The sequence below is a fragment of the Equus quagga genome, chromosome 12 (genome assembly GCF_021613505.1).
Source record: "Equus quagga isolate Etosha38 chromosome 12, UCLA_HA_Equagga_1.0, whole genome shotgun sequence".
Lineage (NCBI taxonomy): Eukaryota > Metazoa > Chordata > Mammalia > Perissodactyla > Equidae > Equus > Equus quagga.
In genome coordinates, this window is record NC_060278.1 from 89,039,007 (window position 1) to 89,055,390 (window position 16,384).

At 45.8% G+C, this 16,384-nt stretch overlaps 1 protein-coding gene across 1 annotated transcript in view; it reads left to right on the forward strand.

Annotated features, from left to right (window-relative positions):
- Window positions 1-16,384, forward strand: part of DLGAP4 (DLG associated protein 4) — a 141,322-nt gene that overhangs the window by 102,519 nt on the left and 22,419 nt on the right. The window contains exons 7-9 of the mRNA XM_046679211.1: window positions 3,794-4,155; window positions 6,743-6,831; window positions 7,365-7,777. Of these exons, the coding sequence (XP_046535167.1) occupies window positions 3,794-4,155; window positions 6,743-6,831; window positions 7,365-7,777 (864 nt within the window). The remainder of the gene's footprint in view (window positions 1-3,793; window positions 4,156-6,742; window positions 6,832-7,364; window positions 7,778-16,384) is intronic.

Genomic DNA, 16,384 nt, shown 5'->3' on the forward strand with positions numbered 1-16,384 from the left:
CTTGGGGATATTTAGGCGAAACAAATCAATTCCTGAAATCCCCAATGAGTCTGGTCTCTGCTGGGCACGGGTGGCCATTGGCTTCAATGGGCTGCTCTAAATGTCAAGCTCTTGGGGGAACCTGCCCCTGGGCTTGTCAGAGAACTAGCCCAGCCTCCCCACCACTGTTTGAGGAGTGGTAAAATTTTGGCTCACTCTCCTCTAGGCCTGGTTCCCTCTGTATCAGAGACCAACAGGAGCCATTCCCTGGGCTTGTCTGAACCTTAACCTCTGTGATGTAGCCTATGAGATCACTCCCTGTGGCAACACAACGATCTACAGCAGAGCTGGGCTTGCCTCGTGCCATGCTGCCCTGTGGCTTCTGGATCATTACCAGCAAAGGAATGGCTCTCAAATGGTAGAATTTCAGGCAGTGGAGAGAAGGGATTCAGAACAGGGATCTTTCCTTCAGTCACTGTGATGGGAGGTTCCACATCTACCCTTGAATGAGAGAACGAATGGTAGAATGCTTTGTTTGTCAAGGGCTGTGTGAATATGGTGTGCTGTTACCCAGTTAGAAACTACCCTCCAATCAGATGAGGGTAGTGGAAAGTCTAGAGTCGGGGCAGGGACTTGCATGAGGCATTGCTAGGACCTGGAAGCCAGGCCTCTGCCTTTAGCTTAGGCCTTTCACTCCTTCTCCAGCAGTCCGATCTTGGCTTGGGTGTGCCCCTACGGCCTAGCTCCAGGGTCCAGCAAGATGCTGGGGGCAGGGGTGCACAGTGGTCAGCGAAGGCCCCAGACCCTTGCAACCCCAGCCCAGCAGGAAGGGGCCCAAGGCCTGGGGAGCAGAGTGAGGTGGGCTGTACTGTTGAACAGATGTGGTTGCCACATACTGTTGGCAGTCTGGGTATCTCACCTTGCTGAGCCTCATGTGCCCCATCTGTGAGGTGGGCATAATCATATCCCCACCTCACAGAGTGACTTTGAGGTTTAAATTACAAAGCCACAAAGCTGCTGAGGATAGCTCAGTAAATGACCCAGCTTTTGGCTGTCAGCCTATGCCTTATGGCCAGCTGAATACAGGAGCTCATCTTCCCTGAGCAGGCCTGTCCCTCCTCCCACAGGGCAGTGCATTGGAGGGTCATTTTCCTGTAGACGAAAGCCCTGTCTCCTGCCTGCCCGGCTGCCTTCATTCTCCCTCTGCCCAGGCACTGCCCTTCTCAGATTGAGGAGTCAGAGATTGCGAGTGTGTCTGTCTAAGGGGATCCCTGAATTTTTCTCAAGGCCTGAGCAGGACTGGAAATTTTCAAACAGAGTAGAAATTGAGTGCTCCTAGCTCTGAGCTCCAAGAGCACTCTGTCACCTCTACACTAAAAGGTCACACACAGAACACAGCTCCCAGCTTCTAGCCTGTTTCCCTGTGGTATCTGTTACTGTTGCAGTATTCATTTCACAGTTGTTTCTCTGCTGACGAGGGTTCCTAACTTTCCTGGAATCCAGTTCAGGGCCTGGCTTAATAGATGTCTATTAGATTGAATGGACAGATGGATGGGCTTTTTTTTTTTTTTGAGGAAGGTTGGCCCTGAGCTAACATCTGCTGCCAATTGTCCTCTTTTTTTGTGAGGAAGATCGGCCCTGAGCTAACATCCGTGCTCATCTTCATCTATTTTATGTGTGGGACACCTGCCTCAGCATGGCTTCATAAGCGGTGCTAGGTCTGCGCCCAGGATCCGAATTGGCAAACCCTGGGCTGCCGAAGTGGAGCATGTGAACTTAACCGGTACACCACCGGGCCGGCCCCTGGGTGGGCTTTTTAAATTGAATTTTTCATTTTTAGGTCATTGTAATTTATAAGCAGTTGTAAGAAATAATACAGAGGGATCCTATATACCCTTTGCCCAGTTTCCCTCCATGGTAAATCTTGCAAAACTGTAGTAGTATATCATAACTAAAATATCGACATAGATATAACCCACCAATCTAATTCAGATTTCACCATTTCCACATGTACTCACTTGTGTGCAAGTCCCGTGCAGTTTCATCGCACGTGTAGGTTCATGTATCCACCACCACCGTCAAGATGCAGAACTGTTCCATCAGCCAGCACACATGAGGATCCTTCTTGTTGCTCTTTTATAACCACAGCCACAACCATCCCAACCTCCCCCTTAGTCTTAGTCTCCCTCAGCAACCACTAATCTGTTCTCCATCTTTATAATTGTGTCATTTAAAGAACGGTTTATAAATAGAATCATACAGTATGTAATTTGGGGGGATGGGCTTTTTTTCACTTGGCTTAATTTGCTTGAGATTCATCCAGGTTGTTTAGATCAATAGTTCATTTCTTGTTACTGCTGAGTAATATTCCACAGTCTGGATGTACCACAGTTTAATCGTTCACCCACTGAAGGATATCTAGGTTGTTTCCACCTTTTGGCTATTACAAATAAAGCTGCCATGAGCATTCAGTATGAGTTTTTTGTGAACGTGTCAACATTCCAAGGGATAAATGCCCCAAGAGTGCAATTGCTAGGTTATATGGTAATAGCATGTTTAGTTTTAAAAGAAACTACCAAACTGTTTTCCAGTGCGGTTGTATCATTTTACATTCCCACCAGCAGTGTATGAGTGATTCAGTTTCGCCACATTCTTGCCAGCATTTGGTGTTGTCACCAGTTTTTTTAGCCATTCTGATAGGTTCGTGTAGTGATATCTCATAGTGGCAGCTGAGTGGATTCTGCTGTGCCTTGCCCACAGCCCCGGTGGCACTAGGCCTCCTTTTGTGGGTTTCCATTGGGCCATCACCATCACCATGGTTGGTAGCCCTTTGAAGGAAGGGCTTAAAGTCGCTTGTTTGGCTCCTGCTCCCAGCCCAGGCCCAGAAAGGGCACTGGAGAAAGGGCATTTGGAGTTAAGATGCTGAGAAAGGCCCTTGAATCTGACCCAGTCCCTTGTTGTCAAACAGACAGCAAGTAGCTACTGCTGTTTGAAAGCATCTTCTGTTTCAAACAAAAAGTTCAGCATTTGAGAAGCCATCTGTGGGCCTTTGGTGTTCTGTGCGCCTGCTGTGGGCCAGCCCCAGGCCAGGTTGGGAATGGGATTCACAGATGACCCCAGGTCCCACGCATGGCAGGTCCTGGTTCCCTGAGTCTCCATGGAGAACAGGGAGTCAGACCAGGCATGATGGAGTCTTGGGGGAGGCAGACTAGTATATGGGGTTTTCATGTAACAGGGAGGTGAGGTGGGAATGGCAAGATAGGGGAAGGGTTAGCTGGGCCCTGAAGGATGTGTTGGTCTTTGACCAGACAAGGAGGGGGCATCCAAGCAGAGGGAACAGGGGTATAGGGAAGATTAGAGTAGAAGGGAAAGACCAGGGGGAGCAGTAGGTCTCTCAATGAGCTTAAGGAAAGCAAGGTTAGCCACTCCTTAGCTGTTTGACTTCCACTCTGCTGTCACTGCCTCCCTTGGCACAGTTAAGGTTCTGTCACAGCCTGTAACATGAACCTCACCGTCTAGCCCATGCTCCAGCTGGATAATACCTTTGTGTGTGACTGTGAGGTGGAGGATGTCTTTGGTCAATGTTGGCATCCCCCACTAGACTTGGCTTTGGCCTAGCATGAGGGTGGGCAGGGCCTGTGTCTGTTTTGGTCATTGCTGTGTCTGACCTCCATTCTCCTGCTCCGGAAATCCTCATTGAGGGAATGGCTGAGGCCAGAGCTAGGACCAGGTCAGGGAGGGCCTGAGACTTGAAAAGGGCTCAGTAGGGTTGGGGACTCATCTTTTCCCCTACCCTCCTCTCACCCATCTGCAGGTTCATCATGCCTAGTGGCGTATAAGAAGACCCCGCCACCGGTCCCACCACGCACCACGTCAAAGCCGTTCATCTCAGTCACAGTCCAGAGCAGTACCGAGTCTGCCCAGGACACCTACCTGGACAGCCAAGACCACAAGAGCGAGGTGACAAGCCAGTCAGGCCTTAGCAACTCGTCGGACAGCCTGGACAGCAGTACCCGACCGCCCAGCGTGACACGGGGAGGAATCACCCCAGCCCCTGAGGCCCCCGAGCCACCCCCAAAACATGCAGCTCTGAAGAGTGAACAAGGGACACTGACCAGCAACGAATCCCACCCTGAGGCCATCCCCAAAAGGAAACTGTCATCTATAGGAATACAAGTAGGGGCCCCTTTCACACTCTGTCCTTGGCCCGTTCCGTGCACCTGCCTGCGTGTAATTACATCTGGTGGAGGCCCACTAGGTCTCCTGGGCAAAGGTGGTTTGTCTGTCTATTTTGGGGGGTTGGCCCCAAGTGGCCAAACCAAATTCCACCCACAGCCACGCCTTCCTCGCGTTCATCTACATGTGCTCCAACGTCTATAGCCATGGGCACGTGTTCCTGCTCCTCAGATGGGTTGTCCCAGTGAATGTAGTTACACTCAGCCAGCCATCTCCTGTCCACTGTTTGCCTGTCCACCATCTGTCTGTCCATTCCACCCTTTGACCTGCCAGCCAACATGTGGGAGGTGGGACTGGCCTAACAGTTCTCTAATCCAAGGTCAGCGCGGGTGCAGCTTGGCAGCGGGAGCAGCATGGAGCGTAGATGCTGATGGGCCAGGGGCTCAGGACTCAGGGCCCTTGAGCCATGGGTGTTGCTCGAGGGGAACTTTGCCGAGAGCCCTCTCGGGCCTTGGGGACAGGTAGGTGGCTTGAGGCGCCAGGCCCATGTCAAATTGAGAAATGTGATACTGGTCCTGATGCCTCCCTCTATGGGAAAGGATCCAGGCAGGTAGTTCCCCAGGACCAAGTGGCCAAAGCCACCAGACCCTCCTGGAAGCCAGACTCACTGTGCACCCATGGCCATGGCACACAGCAGGGCAGGGTGTGCTAGCTTCCCCTCCACTGCTTCATTGCACCCCTGCATGCACCTGACATCAGAAATCTGTCTTCTGTTAGCTGAGCTGAGGAAACTTGGATCCTGCCTTGCAGTTTTCAAGAGTTGCTCTAAATCCAGAGTGAGAGGACTCTCCGTGCCCTGGCTGGACCTCCAGACTAAAGTAGAACACACTCAGGGCAGGGAGGGAGGGCAGCTACAGTGGGCCGGGAGCTTGGGGGAGCCAGAGCCCTACCAAACCCAGGGGGGCAGTCAAAGAGGTCATTAGGGCTTGGAGTTGGAAGGAATCTCCATTTCCCCAGCCACCCCTGAGCAACTGGACATGGCCAAGTGGGTGACAAAGCAGTGGAATGCAGAAGGAACACAAGACACAGAGGGGGACTGAATGGACCAGAGAAGGCTCAGTGACCAATTTCTTGCACTTGCCTGAAGTTCTTTCCATCCGAGAGGCAGCTCTAGGGTCAATGTCCCCACAGATAAGAGAGTTGGCCAGGAGACTCTCTTGTCTGTTTTCTAGGCTCCTTCATAAGGGATCCAGCCCCTGCCTGGTACAGCCACTCCAGGAAGGATTCTTAGGAACAAGGAAAGTAGCCTAGTCTCTGACTCTTGGTCTTGACCACCCAGGGTCTTTGTTTAGGCAGCAGTACCCCCTCCTTGGCCAAACCAGATGCTCCTGTCTTTCCAGAAGGCCTGAGAGAGAGTTAGGCTCAACCTTGATTCCTTTCACACAAAAGTTCCCAGGAGGATAAGAACTCTAGCTCTGGGGCCTGTTCTGGGCTTCTTCCCCAGATTCACCCCCACCCCAATTCTGTACCCTCATCGCAGCTCCTTGAGATCTGATGCTGCTGCATTCTCTGAGCTGGTTCTTGCTGAAGGAGAAATGCGGCTGCATGCCCATGGCAAGGAGGAGCCTGGTGCTTAGCCCTCTGCCCCAGAAAGCCTCCATGGCCCCTGCTGCTTCCATAAAGCCAAGAGACTGGAGAATCCCCAATTTCCAAGGATACCTTGACAGCCCTCATCCCAGCCCTTGGTGCTTCAAGCCCTAGGTCAGGTGTGGGTTCTTCCTCATTTATGAGTGATGATGGAAGGGCTGGCTTGGCTGCTCCATGGCACACACCTTTATCCCAGAAGAGAAAGGGAGGCCCAGGGCATCATTGTTGCCATATTTCTTTCCAGTTAACAGGAGTGAAGAGAAAGTGTGCTAGCTTTGCATTTGACCCTGTCCTGGTCCTTCCTACTACTACCCCAGTGCTGAAGGTAACCTCAGCCAAGTGTGATCAAGGCCCAGGGATGGCATCCCATAGTGTTCAGGGACTTCACTGGCTATTGCCTTGATGGCAGTTTTCAAATCCAGAACTGCGGTCCAAGGTTTGCCCCAGTACAGGCGCCTCCAGCCTACCCTTCAGCTGCAGGGTTGGGGGAATGATCTGAGCCTCAAGACAGCCCCCAGCTTCAACTACACCAGATAACGGCTATGGCCTTGTGTGTGTGTGTGTGTTTTCTTTCTCTTTCGTCGTCCTTTTTTTTTCTTCTCTCTGATGCGTGTAAAGGAGAGGACTAGAAGGAACGGTTCCCACCTCTCGGAGGACAACGGACCCAAAGCGATCGATGTGATGGCACCCTCCTCAGAGTAGGGAAAGCCAGTCATCTCCACCCCATCCCACCTCCCGTCCGCCTCCGCGCGAATGAGCAGTGCCCGGCTTAACCTGGTCCGACCTCGGGCCCACGTGCAGTGTCTGCATGCCTCGTATTCGTCTGTCCACACGTCCGTTTGCGTCGTTCCACTAATGTGAATTTCAGCAGCAAGTGTGGTGTTTGTTTTTTATTTTTGTCTTTGTCTCTGTGCCGTTGCTGTCGTTGTCCTTCAATAAGGTTGACTGCATTCAGCCAGTGCCAAAAGAGGAGCCCAGTCCCGCTACCAAATTCCAGTCCATCGGGGTTCAGGTAGAGGACGACTGGCGGTAAGTCACACAGAGGTGGTGGCTGCTTCTCCCCTCTCCTCTCTCTCCCTCTGCTCTCCACTCTCCTGCGCCTTCTCCTGCTCCCCCTAACCCACTTCTCCTTGCTGGATTTCTAATAACCAAGCTGGGTTTGGGTGCGGGTGGTGACCCAGGCATGGGAAGCTGGGCAGGCAGGTGGGCGGGCAAATGAGCACTTGCTCTGTGAGATTAATCAGCCCGCGGCGGGCCGAGGCCGGGCTGAGACATGGCCCGGCACCCTGATGTTGGTGGTCTTCCTGGCCCCACTGCAGTAAACAGGCAACCTTATGACCTTGTCCATGTGTGTGTGTGCGTGTGGGCGTGGCCGGGTGGGGCAAGAGCTGAGCAGAGAATGAGACTGGGGCTGTGGGACCCGCTTCAGGCGCATGGTGAGCAGATGATGCATCCGTTTCTCTGTCTCCCGTGTGTCCGGGTCGGGGTGGCCTCTGGTCTCTGGCCCTCTTGGTGACTCTCACCCCTTCTTGTCCCCACCCCACTCCATGCCCCTCTCACAGAAGCAGCGCCCCCTCTCACAGCATGTCCTCCAGACGGGACACCGACTCAGATACCCAGGATGCCAATGACTCGAGCTGCAAATCATCCGAGAGGAGCCTCCCAGACTGTAGCCCCCACCCCAACTCCATCAGCATTGATGCCGGCCCTCGGCAGGCCCCCAAGATTGCCCAGATCAAGCGCAACCTCTCCTATGGAGACAACAGCGACCCTGCCCTAGAGGCATCCTCGCTGCCCCCACCTGACCCCTGGCTCGAGACCTCCTCCAGCTCCCCAGCAGAGCCAGCACAGCCAGGGGCCTGCCGCCGAGATGGCTACTGGTTCTTGAAGCTACTTCAGGCAGAAACGGAGCGGCTGGAAGGCTGGTGCTGCCAGATGGACAAGGAGACCAAAGAGAACAACCTCTCTGAAGAAGGTGGGTGCTGCAAGGATGGCCCCCTGGGGTGAGGGGAGAAGAGGGGTACATAGTTCTCCAGCTTCCAGCCAGGTAGTCTCGGAGCCTCCGAGTGGGGAGGGTCTCTTAGGTTCTCTTCTTGGGTCAGTTGTGAGTTCACTTCTTATTTTCAATCTTTCTTCCATCCACCCATCTACCTAACCAAACCTTTTCCCAGAAAGGATTTATGGCAACAGCTGCTAGGTGTACAGGCTGTGGGGTCAGCCACACCTGACTGAATCCCACTCAACTCTTCCCTTCCTAGTGAAGTGGCCTTGGTCAAGTTACCCTGAGCTTCAGTTTCCTTATCTGCAATGGGAAGATGATCCTACCTCTAACTGTATAAGTATGTTGTGAGAACTGAATGTAGCAATGTGTGTAAAGGGCCCAATGAAGTGCAGGACCCAGAGAAAGTTGATACCGTAATTATGCCTTCAGCTCCTTATGGAGCACCTACTGTGTGCTAGGCACCAGGGATCTAACTGTGGACCTTCAAAGGGGTGAGGAGCTATGAATGGGTGAGACAGAAGTCATCTACTTTTACACTTATGTTTCTGTCTATACCATGCCTATTTCCAAAAATTCTCCCGAGAAATTAGTTCAGGAAAGAGCTAGAAATATATAGGGAGCCTGGATTCACAGGTGGTTGATAAGGGAGGGGTGGTTGGGAGGCAGGCCTCTGGGAAGCTCCAGGCCATGGCCCCAGGAGCCATACCCTGCACTGACTTGGTTCAGTCAGAGCTCCAGTCCCCAGTTAGCTCCCCCTCCACAGAACATGCAGGAAGGAAGGTCTCCAGCGTATCCAGAAGGGACGGAGCCAGCATCTCACTGACACTTGATGGGGTGGGGCCTGAGGAAAGCACCCTTTGATGATTCAGAGAGCCCTTAGGAGTTACTGTTTTTACTGTCCTTTAGGCCAGTTCCCAGCTTCGATGTCACACCCAGTGGTGTGCAGAGAACTGTTGTGAGGTATATACCTAATAACTCTTTACAATAATAGTATTTAAAAAATGAGAATGGAGGCAAGGATCAGAACACTAAAAGACTTCTAACAGAAACCATGCAGCCCACTGCCCTAGCTTGGCCTTCTCCACTGCCAGCTCTCGTTAGCTGTATGTTCTGGTATTTGCCTTCTTATTTCTTTTTTTAAATGTGATTACCTTTTATTTCCTCTCTAAAATTAATCATCATCATGGATTGATTTCCCGCCATACTAGATGAGTATTTAGCTCTGTCCCCTCCACCTCCTGTGCCCCACCCTCCCTATATTACATCACAGTTTTGTATTAAATGACAACCAGTATTTCTGTTTACTACGAGCCTGCAAATATTGTTCACTGCAGAGTCTAAAAGCATGCTGTGATTTCATTTTCTTTTTTATACATTTTGTTTTACTAGAATGAATGGTTGCCTCATTTTTTAAATACACTTTGTTTTCTAAGCTCTTATTTGTAATTTTTTCATGTGCTCCACCAGATCTCCCAGCCCTCATCAGTAATATCTTCCAGATGTGCAAACATGTCAGGTCATCTCCTGGGTCCACGTTTTTCCTGGTGCTCCCTGTCCCCGCCCTGATCTGACCAGGCTGCTTTCTGGGCCTGCTGCCTAGCTGCTGTCCGGAGACGTCCCTTTTCATCACCTCACTGCCCTCAGCCGCTTGCCCATGATGGGCACCCTACTTTTTGGACCACATGGTCTTCTGCTTTCTTGGTTTTAGTCCCTCATTTTACTGGAGCACATCTCCATTTGGAGATAAATTTTTGGGAACTTTGCACATCTTTATTCAGACCTCATACAGTTTGGCTGAGTGTAAAGCTGAAAATAATAAATACAAATTATATATATATATATAAATGTATATGTTTATATATAGTTAATATATGTTATATGTTTATATATAAGTAAATATAAAAGTAAATAAAGTTGAAAATAATTTTCCCTTGGAATCTTAAAGACTGTATTGTGTTTAGCTTCCATTGCTTGCGCTGAAAAGCTCGATGCCATTCCAGTTCTCAGTGCTGTGTACTTTTTTATCTCTGGAAGCTATTGGGACCTTCGCTTTCCCTGTCTTGTGAAATGTCTCAGTGATGTGCCGTGGAATGGGTCTTTGTTCATTTATTGTGCCACCAGTTAAAAGGCCATTTCTAAGTGGAGACTCGGTCTTTTGTTTCTGAAAAATATTCTTGCATTAATTTTAAAAAGTAATTTCCTCACTTTCATTTGTTCTGTTTTCTTTCTCTGAAATTTCTGTCATTCAGATGTTGGACCTGCTGAATTGATCCTCAGTCTCTGATCTTTTCTTTCTCAAATCCATCTTTTTGTTGTCTATCTTTCTGGAAGCCTTTCTTCTTCTTATCTTTTTTTCCAAAGCTATAAAAACTTTATTGAGGTATAATTCACATTCCATAAAATTCACCTTTTTAAAGTGTACTATTCAGTGGCAGTTAGTACACTCACAGTGTTGTGCAACCATCACTGCTATCTAATTTCAGAACATTTTCATCACTCCAGAAAGAAACCCACAACTATAAGCATTCACGTCTCAGTCCCTCCTCCCCCCTTGCTCTTAGCAACTTCAAATTCTCTCTCTGTGGATTTGCCTATTCTGATCATTTACATAAATGGAATCATGCAGTATGTGGTCTTTTGTGACTGCCTTCTTTTGCTTAGCACAGTGTTTTCGAGGTTCATCTGTGTTGTAGCATGTATCAGTACATCACTCCTTACTGCTGAATAATATTCCACTTTATGAATATACTACATTGTATTTATGCATTCATCTATTGATGGACATTTGAGTTGTTTCCACTTTTGGGTTAGTATAAATAATGCTGTTGTGAACATTTGTGTACAAGTTTTTGTGTGGATGTATGTCCGTTTCTTTTGGGTACGTACTAGGAGTGGAATTGCTGGATCATATGGTAAACTCTATGTTTAACTTCTTGAGGAACTGCCAAACTGTTTTCCACAGTGGCTGCACCGTTTAACCTTCTCACCAGCAGTAGCACATGAGGGTTCTAATTTCTCCACATCCTCACCAACACTTGTAATTACTGCTGTTTTTGATTTTAGCCATCCTAGTGGGTGTGAAGTAGTATCTCACTGTGAGGCTTTTTTTTAAGTTTATTTTTTTATGGAGGTAACATTAAATAAGTTTCAGGTATACATCATTATATTTCAATTTCTGTGTACACTACATCATGTTCACCACCCAAAGACTAATTAACATCTGTCACAATACACATGTGCCCTTTAAATCCTTCCGCCCTACCCCCTCCCCCTTCCCCTCTGGTAACCATCCAGTCTCTATGTCTATGTGTTCTATTGTTGTTGTTTTGTCTTCCACGTATGAGTGAAATCATATTGTGTTTGGCTTTCTCAGGCTGACTTATTGCGCTTAGCATAATACCCTCAGGGTCCATCCATGTTGTCACAAACGGCAAGATTTCTTCTTTTTTATGGCTGAGTAGTATTCCATTGTGTATACTTATCACATCTTCTTTATCGACTCATCCATTGATTGGCACTTAGGTTCTTTCCACATCTTGGCTATTGTGAATAACACTTCAGTGAGCATAGGGGTGCAAATATCTTTTCTAATTAGTTTTCTCATGGTTTTGGATAAATACCCAGAAGTGGAATAGCTGGATCATATGGTAGTTCTATTCTTAATGTTTTGAGGAATCTCCAAACTGTTTTCCATAGCACCTGCACCAGTTTGTGTTCCCACCAGCAGTGTTACAAGGGTTCCCTTTTCTCCAAATGCTCTCCAACACTTGTTATTTCTTGCCCTTTTAATTATAGCCATTCTGACGGGTATGAGGTAATACCTCATTGTAGTTTTGATTTGCATTTCCCTAATAATTAGTGATGTTGAACATCTTTTCTTGTGCTTCTTGGCCATCTGTATCTCTTCTTTGGAAAAATATCTGTTTGGATCCTTGGCCCATTTTTTTATTGGATTGTTTGTTGTCTTTGTTTTGGGGGGGTCTTTTTGGTGAAGAAGATTGGCCCTGAGCTAACATCTGTGCCAGTCTTCCTCTATTTTGTATGTGGGTCGCTGCCACCCACAGCATGGCCGCCCTCAGTGGTGTAGGTCCATACCCAGGAACCAAACCCGGGCAGTCGAAGCACAGCATGCCAAACTTAACCACTATGCCACGGAGCTGGCCCACATTGTTTGTTTTTTGTTGTTGAGATGTATGCGGTCTTCATGTATTTTGAATTTTAACCCCTTATCAGATACGTGATTTGCGAATATCTTATCCCAGTTGTTAGGCTGTCTTTTTGTTTTGTTGATGGTTTCCTTTGCTGTGCAGAGCTTTTTAGTTTGATGTAGTCCCATTTGTTTATTTTTTCTTTTGTTTCCCTTGCCTGGAGAGACATGGTATTCAAAAAGATACTGCTACAACTGATGTCAAAGAGCGTACTGCCTATGTTTTCTTTTAGGAGTTTTATGGTTTCTGGTCTTACATTCAGGTCTTTAATCCATTTTGAGTTAAGTTTTGTGTATAGTGTAAGATAAGAGTCTATTTCGTTCTTTTGCATGTGGCTGTCCAATCTCATTTTGGTTTTGGTTTGCATTTCCATGGTGGCTAATAATGTTCTAGCATCTTTGCATGTGCTTATTGGCTATTTATATATTTTTGTTGGAGAAATCTATTGAGATTGGGAGGTCTTCTTGACTTTATCTCCAAACTCTGTCCATCATATATTTACTGTGGCCACCATATAGGAGCTCTTTCTTATTCTGTTTCTTTTTCAAAATATTTTTGTCCTTGTTTTATGCATATAGTGTCTTCTCTTACCTCTCTGAGCCTTAACATATGTGCATTTAGGTTTTCATGTTGTGTCTGTTTCCTTTAGGTTCCTTTTTCTGTTTGTCTTTTGGGTTGGAGGCTCTTCTGGAATGTCAGTAATCTTTGATTGTTCTTTTTTTTTTAAGATTTTATTTTTCCTTTTTCTCCCCAAAGCCCCCTAGTACATAGTGGTATAGTTTTACTTGCGGGTCCTTCTAGTTGTGGTATGTGGGACGCACCTCAGTGTGGCCTGATGAGTGGTGCCATGTCCGCACCCAGGATCCAAACTGGCGAAACCCTGGACCGCCAAAGCAGAGCGTGAGGACTTAACCACTCGGCCACGGGGCCGGCCCCTGTTTATTCATGTTTAAAAGTGAGGAACTGACTCAGGAGTAGGAAGGAATAGAGCAGGCGATCACTATTTTTGTTGTAAGCCTAGTTCCACTTGTTTTTTAATTTTAGGATTTAATTTAAAATAAAACTTAATTTTAGAGTTTCCAAAAGGTAACTATATAAAACAATAAAAATAGCAAAAGTGGTAGTAATATACTGGTATGTTAGTAATATATGGTAATATTAAAGATGAAGAAATAATTATTTAAGCATGAGGATAAAAACTCTAATAGCAGAATAGAAGCTGTTATGAATAATACTGTGTTCAGGCCTTTTAAGATAGACATAGGAGTAGAATTGCTGGATCATATGGGAATTCTATGTTTAACTTTTTCATTTTTTTATTGTGGTAAAAATATGTGTAACAAAAAATTTGACATTTTAACCACTTTTAAGTGTACAATTCAGTGGCTTTACTCATATTCACAATGTTGCATGTCACCAGTGTCTATTTCCGAAACTTTTTCATCACCCCAAACAGAAATTCTGTACCCATTAAGCAGTAACTCCCTATTCCTCCCTCCACCAACCCCTGGTAACCTCTAATCTACTTTCTGTCTCTATGAATTTGCCTGTTCTAAGATATTTCCCATGAGTGGGATGTTAGTGTGTTTGTCCTTTTGTGTTTGGCGTGTCTTCAAGGTTCATCCCCGTTGTAGCATATATCAGAACTTCATTCGTTTTTGTTTTTTTTTATTAATGTTATGATAGATCACAACCTTGTGAGATTTCAGTTGTACATTTTTGTTAGAACTTCATTCGTTTTTATGGCTGAATAATATTTCCATTGTATCACATTTTGTTTGTTCATCTGTTGATGGACACTTGGGTTATTTCCACGTTTCGGCTGCTGTGAATGATTCTGCAATGAACACTGGCATACAAGTATCTGTTACAGTCCCTGTTTTCAGTTCTTTTGTGAGTGGAATTGCTGGGTCATATGGTAATCTATGTCTAGCTTTTTGAAGAACTGCCAAACTGTTTTCCACAGTGGCTGCACCATTTTACATTCCCATCAGCCATGTGCTGAGGGTTTCAGTTTCTCCACATCCTGGCTAACCCTTGTCATTTTCCATCTTTCTTTAAAATTATGGCCATCCTAGTAGGTATGAAGTGGTATCACATTGTCCTTTTGATTTGGATTTCCCTAATGACTGATGTTGAGCATCTTTTCATGTTCTTATTGGCAATTCGGATATCTTCTTTGAAAAATACTGGGGCCGGCCCAGTGGCACAGCGGTTAAGTGCGCACGTTCCACTTCTCAGCAGCCCAGGGTTCGCCAGTCTGGATCCCGGGTGCAGACATGGCACCACTTGGCCATGCTGTGGTAGGCATCCCACATACAAAGTAGAGGAAGATGGGCATGGATGTTAGCTCAGGGCCAGGCTTCCTCAGCAAAAAAGAGGAGGACTGGCAGTAGTTAGCTCAGGGCTAATCTTCCTCAAAAAAGTAAATAAAAATCTATTCAGTTTCTTTGCCCTTTTTTTAATTGGGTTATCTTTTTGTTGTTGAGTTGTAAGAGTTCTTTATATATTCTGGATAATAGGCTCTTATCAGATATATGATTTGCAAATATTTTCTCTCATTCAGTAGGTTGTCTTTTTACTTTCCTGATAGTATCTTTTGATGTCCAAAACCTTTTAATTATGATGAAGTCCAGTTTATCTATATTTCTTTTATTGCTGTGCTTCCACTTACTTTTTAAGTTATGAATATATATTAATTTAATGAAAATTAAGATAAAAAGATTGAGACACTGAGAAGCTAACTGGCAGCTCTGTGTGGGCAGGGCTTGTGGAAAGGTAGGCTTCTATGGACACCTCAGAAAACTGATTTTCTTGGGGGCCAGCCCAGTGGCGTAGTGGTTAAGTTCACGCACTCTGCTTCGGTGGCCTGGAGTTCATGGGTTCAGATCCCAGGTGCAGACCTACACACCACTCATCAAGCCATGCTGTGGTGGTACCCCCACATACAAAGAATACAGGAAGACTGGCACAGGTGTTAGCTCAGCACGAATCTTCCTCAGGTGAGGAAGACTGGCAACAGATGTTAGCTCAGGGCCAATCATCCTCAACACACAAAAAAAAAAGAAGAAGAGGAAAGAAAGAAAAGAAAATTGGTTTTAGATAGCACTAAGTCAAAATTATATCATGATAACAAAGGAAACCAATTACATTAATATACAGTTACAAAAATATTAAATAAATTTGTGATATAATAATTTGTGGACTTGTCAAGGCATTAAATAATAAGATCTAACAGTCTTATTTCAGGATAACTTTATTTCATAAGGTAAGTCTATTTCAAGATAACGTTATTTCAAGATAACTGTGACAACTGTAATGTGTATGAAATTATCTGTAATTTTTATCAGTGACAAAGTGCCAGTTTAACATTAAACTGAAGTTGTTGCCCAGCTAAGTTTAAGAGCATCCTGCTCTAGGGTGATTGGGTGACAAACTGGCCCTTTCCTTAGGAGAAGACTTTGAAATGCCAGTATCTTTTCTCTGGAATCCTTCAGAATCTTCTTCAGGAAAGAATCCTCCGGTTTCTCTAGGGGGCAATATTTTCTCTCATACTGTTGCCTGTCTTTTAAAATTAATGATTTTTTATCACTATAATTTTAAATTTTGATAGGTTCAAACTATTAATCTTTTGTTTTGCACTTTTGATTCTTTTTAAAAAAATTTTTATTGTGGTAAAATACACAGAAGATTAACATCTTAACCATTTTTAAGTGTACAGTTCACTGTTATTAAATACATTCACATTGTTGTGCAGCCATCACCACCATCCATCCCCATAACTCTTTTCATCTTGTAAACTGAAACTCTATGCCCATCAAGTAGTAACTCCCCATTTTCCCCTCCCCCTCAGCCCCTGAAGACCTCCATTGAACTTTGTCTTTATGATTTTGACTAGTCTAAGTACTTCATGTAAGTGGAATCATACACTATTTGTCTTTTTATGATTGGTTTATTTCGCTTAGCGTAATGCCTTCAAGTTTCCTCCATGTCATAGCATATTGCAGAATTTCCTTCCTGTTTAAGGCTGAATAACATTCTATTGTATGTATGTACCACAGTTTGCTTATCCGTTCATCCATCAATGGACAGTTTGCTTGCTTCCACATCTTAGCTACTATGAATAATGCTTCTACCCACATGAGTGTACAAATATCTGTTTGGGTCCCTGCTTTCAGTTCTTTGGGGTATATACCCAGAAATGGAATAGCTAGATCATTATTTTTAATTTTTTGAGAAACCACCACACTGTTTTCCACAGTGGCTGTACCGTTTTGCATTCCCATCAACAGTGCACAAGGGTTCCAATTTCTCCACATCCTCGCCAACACTTTTTGATACTACCATAAATGGAATTTATTTCCTGCTACTC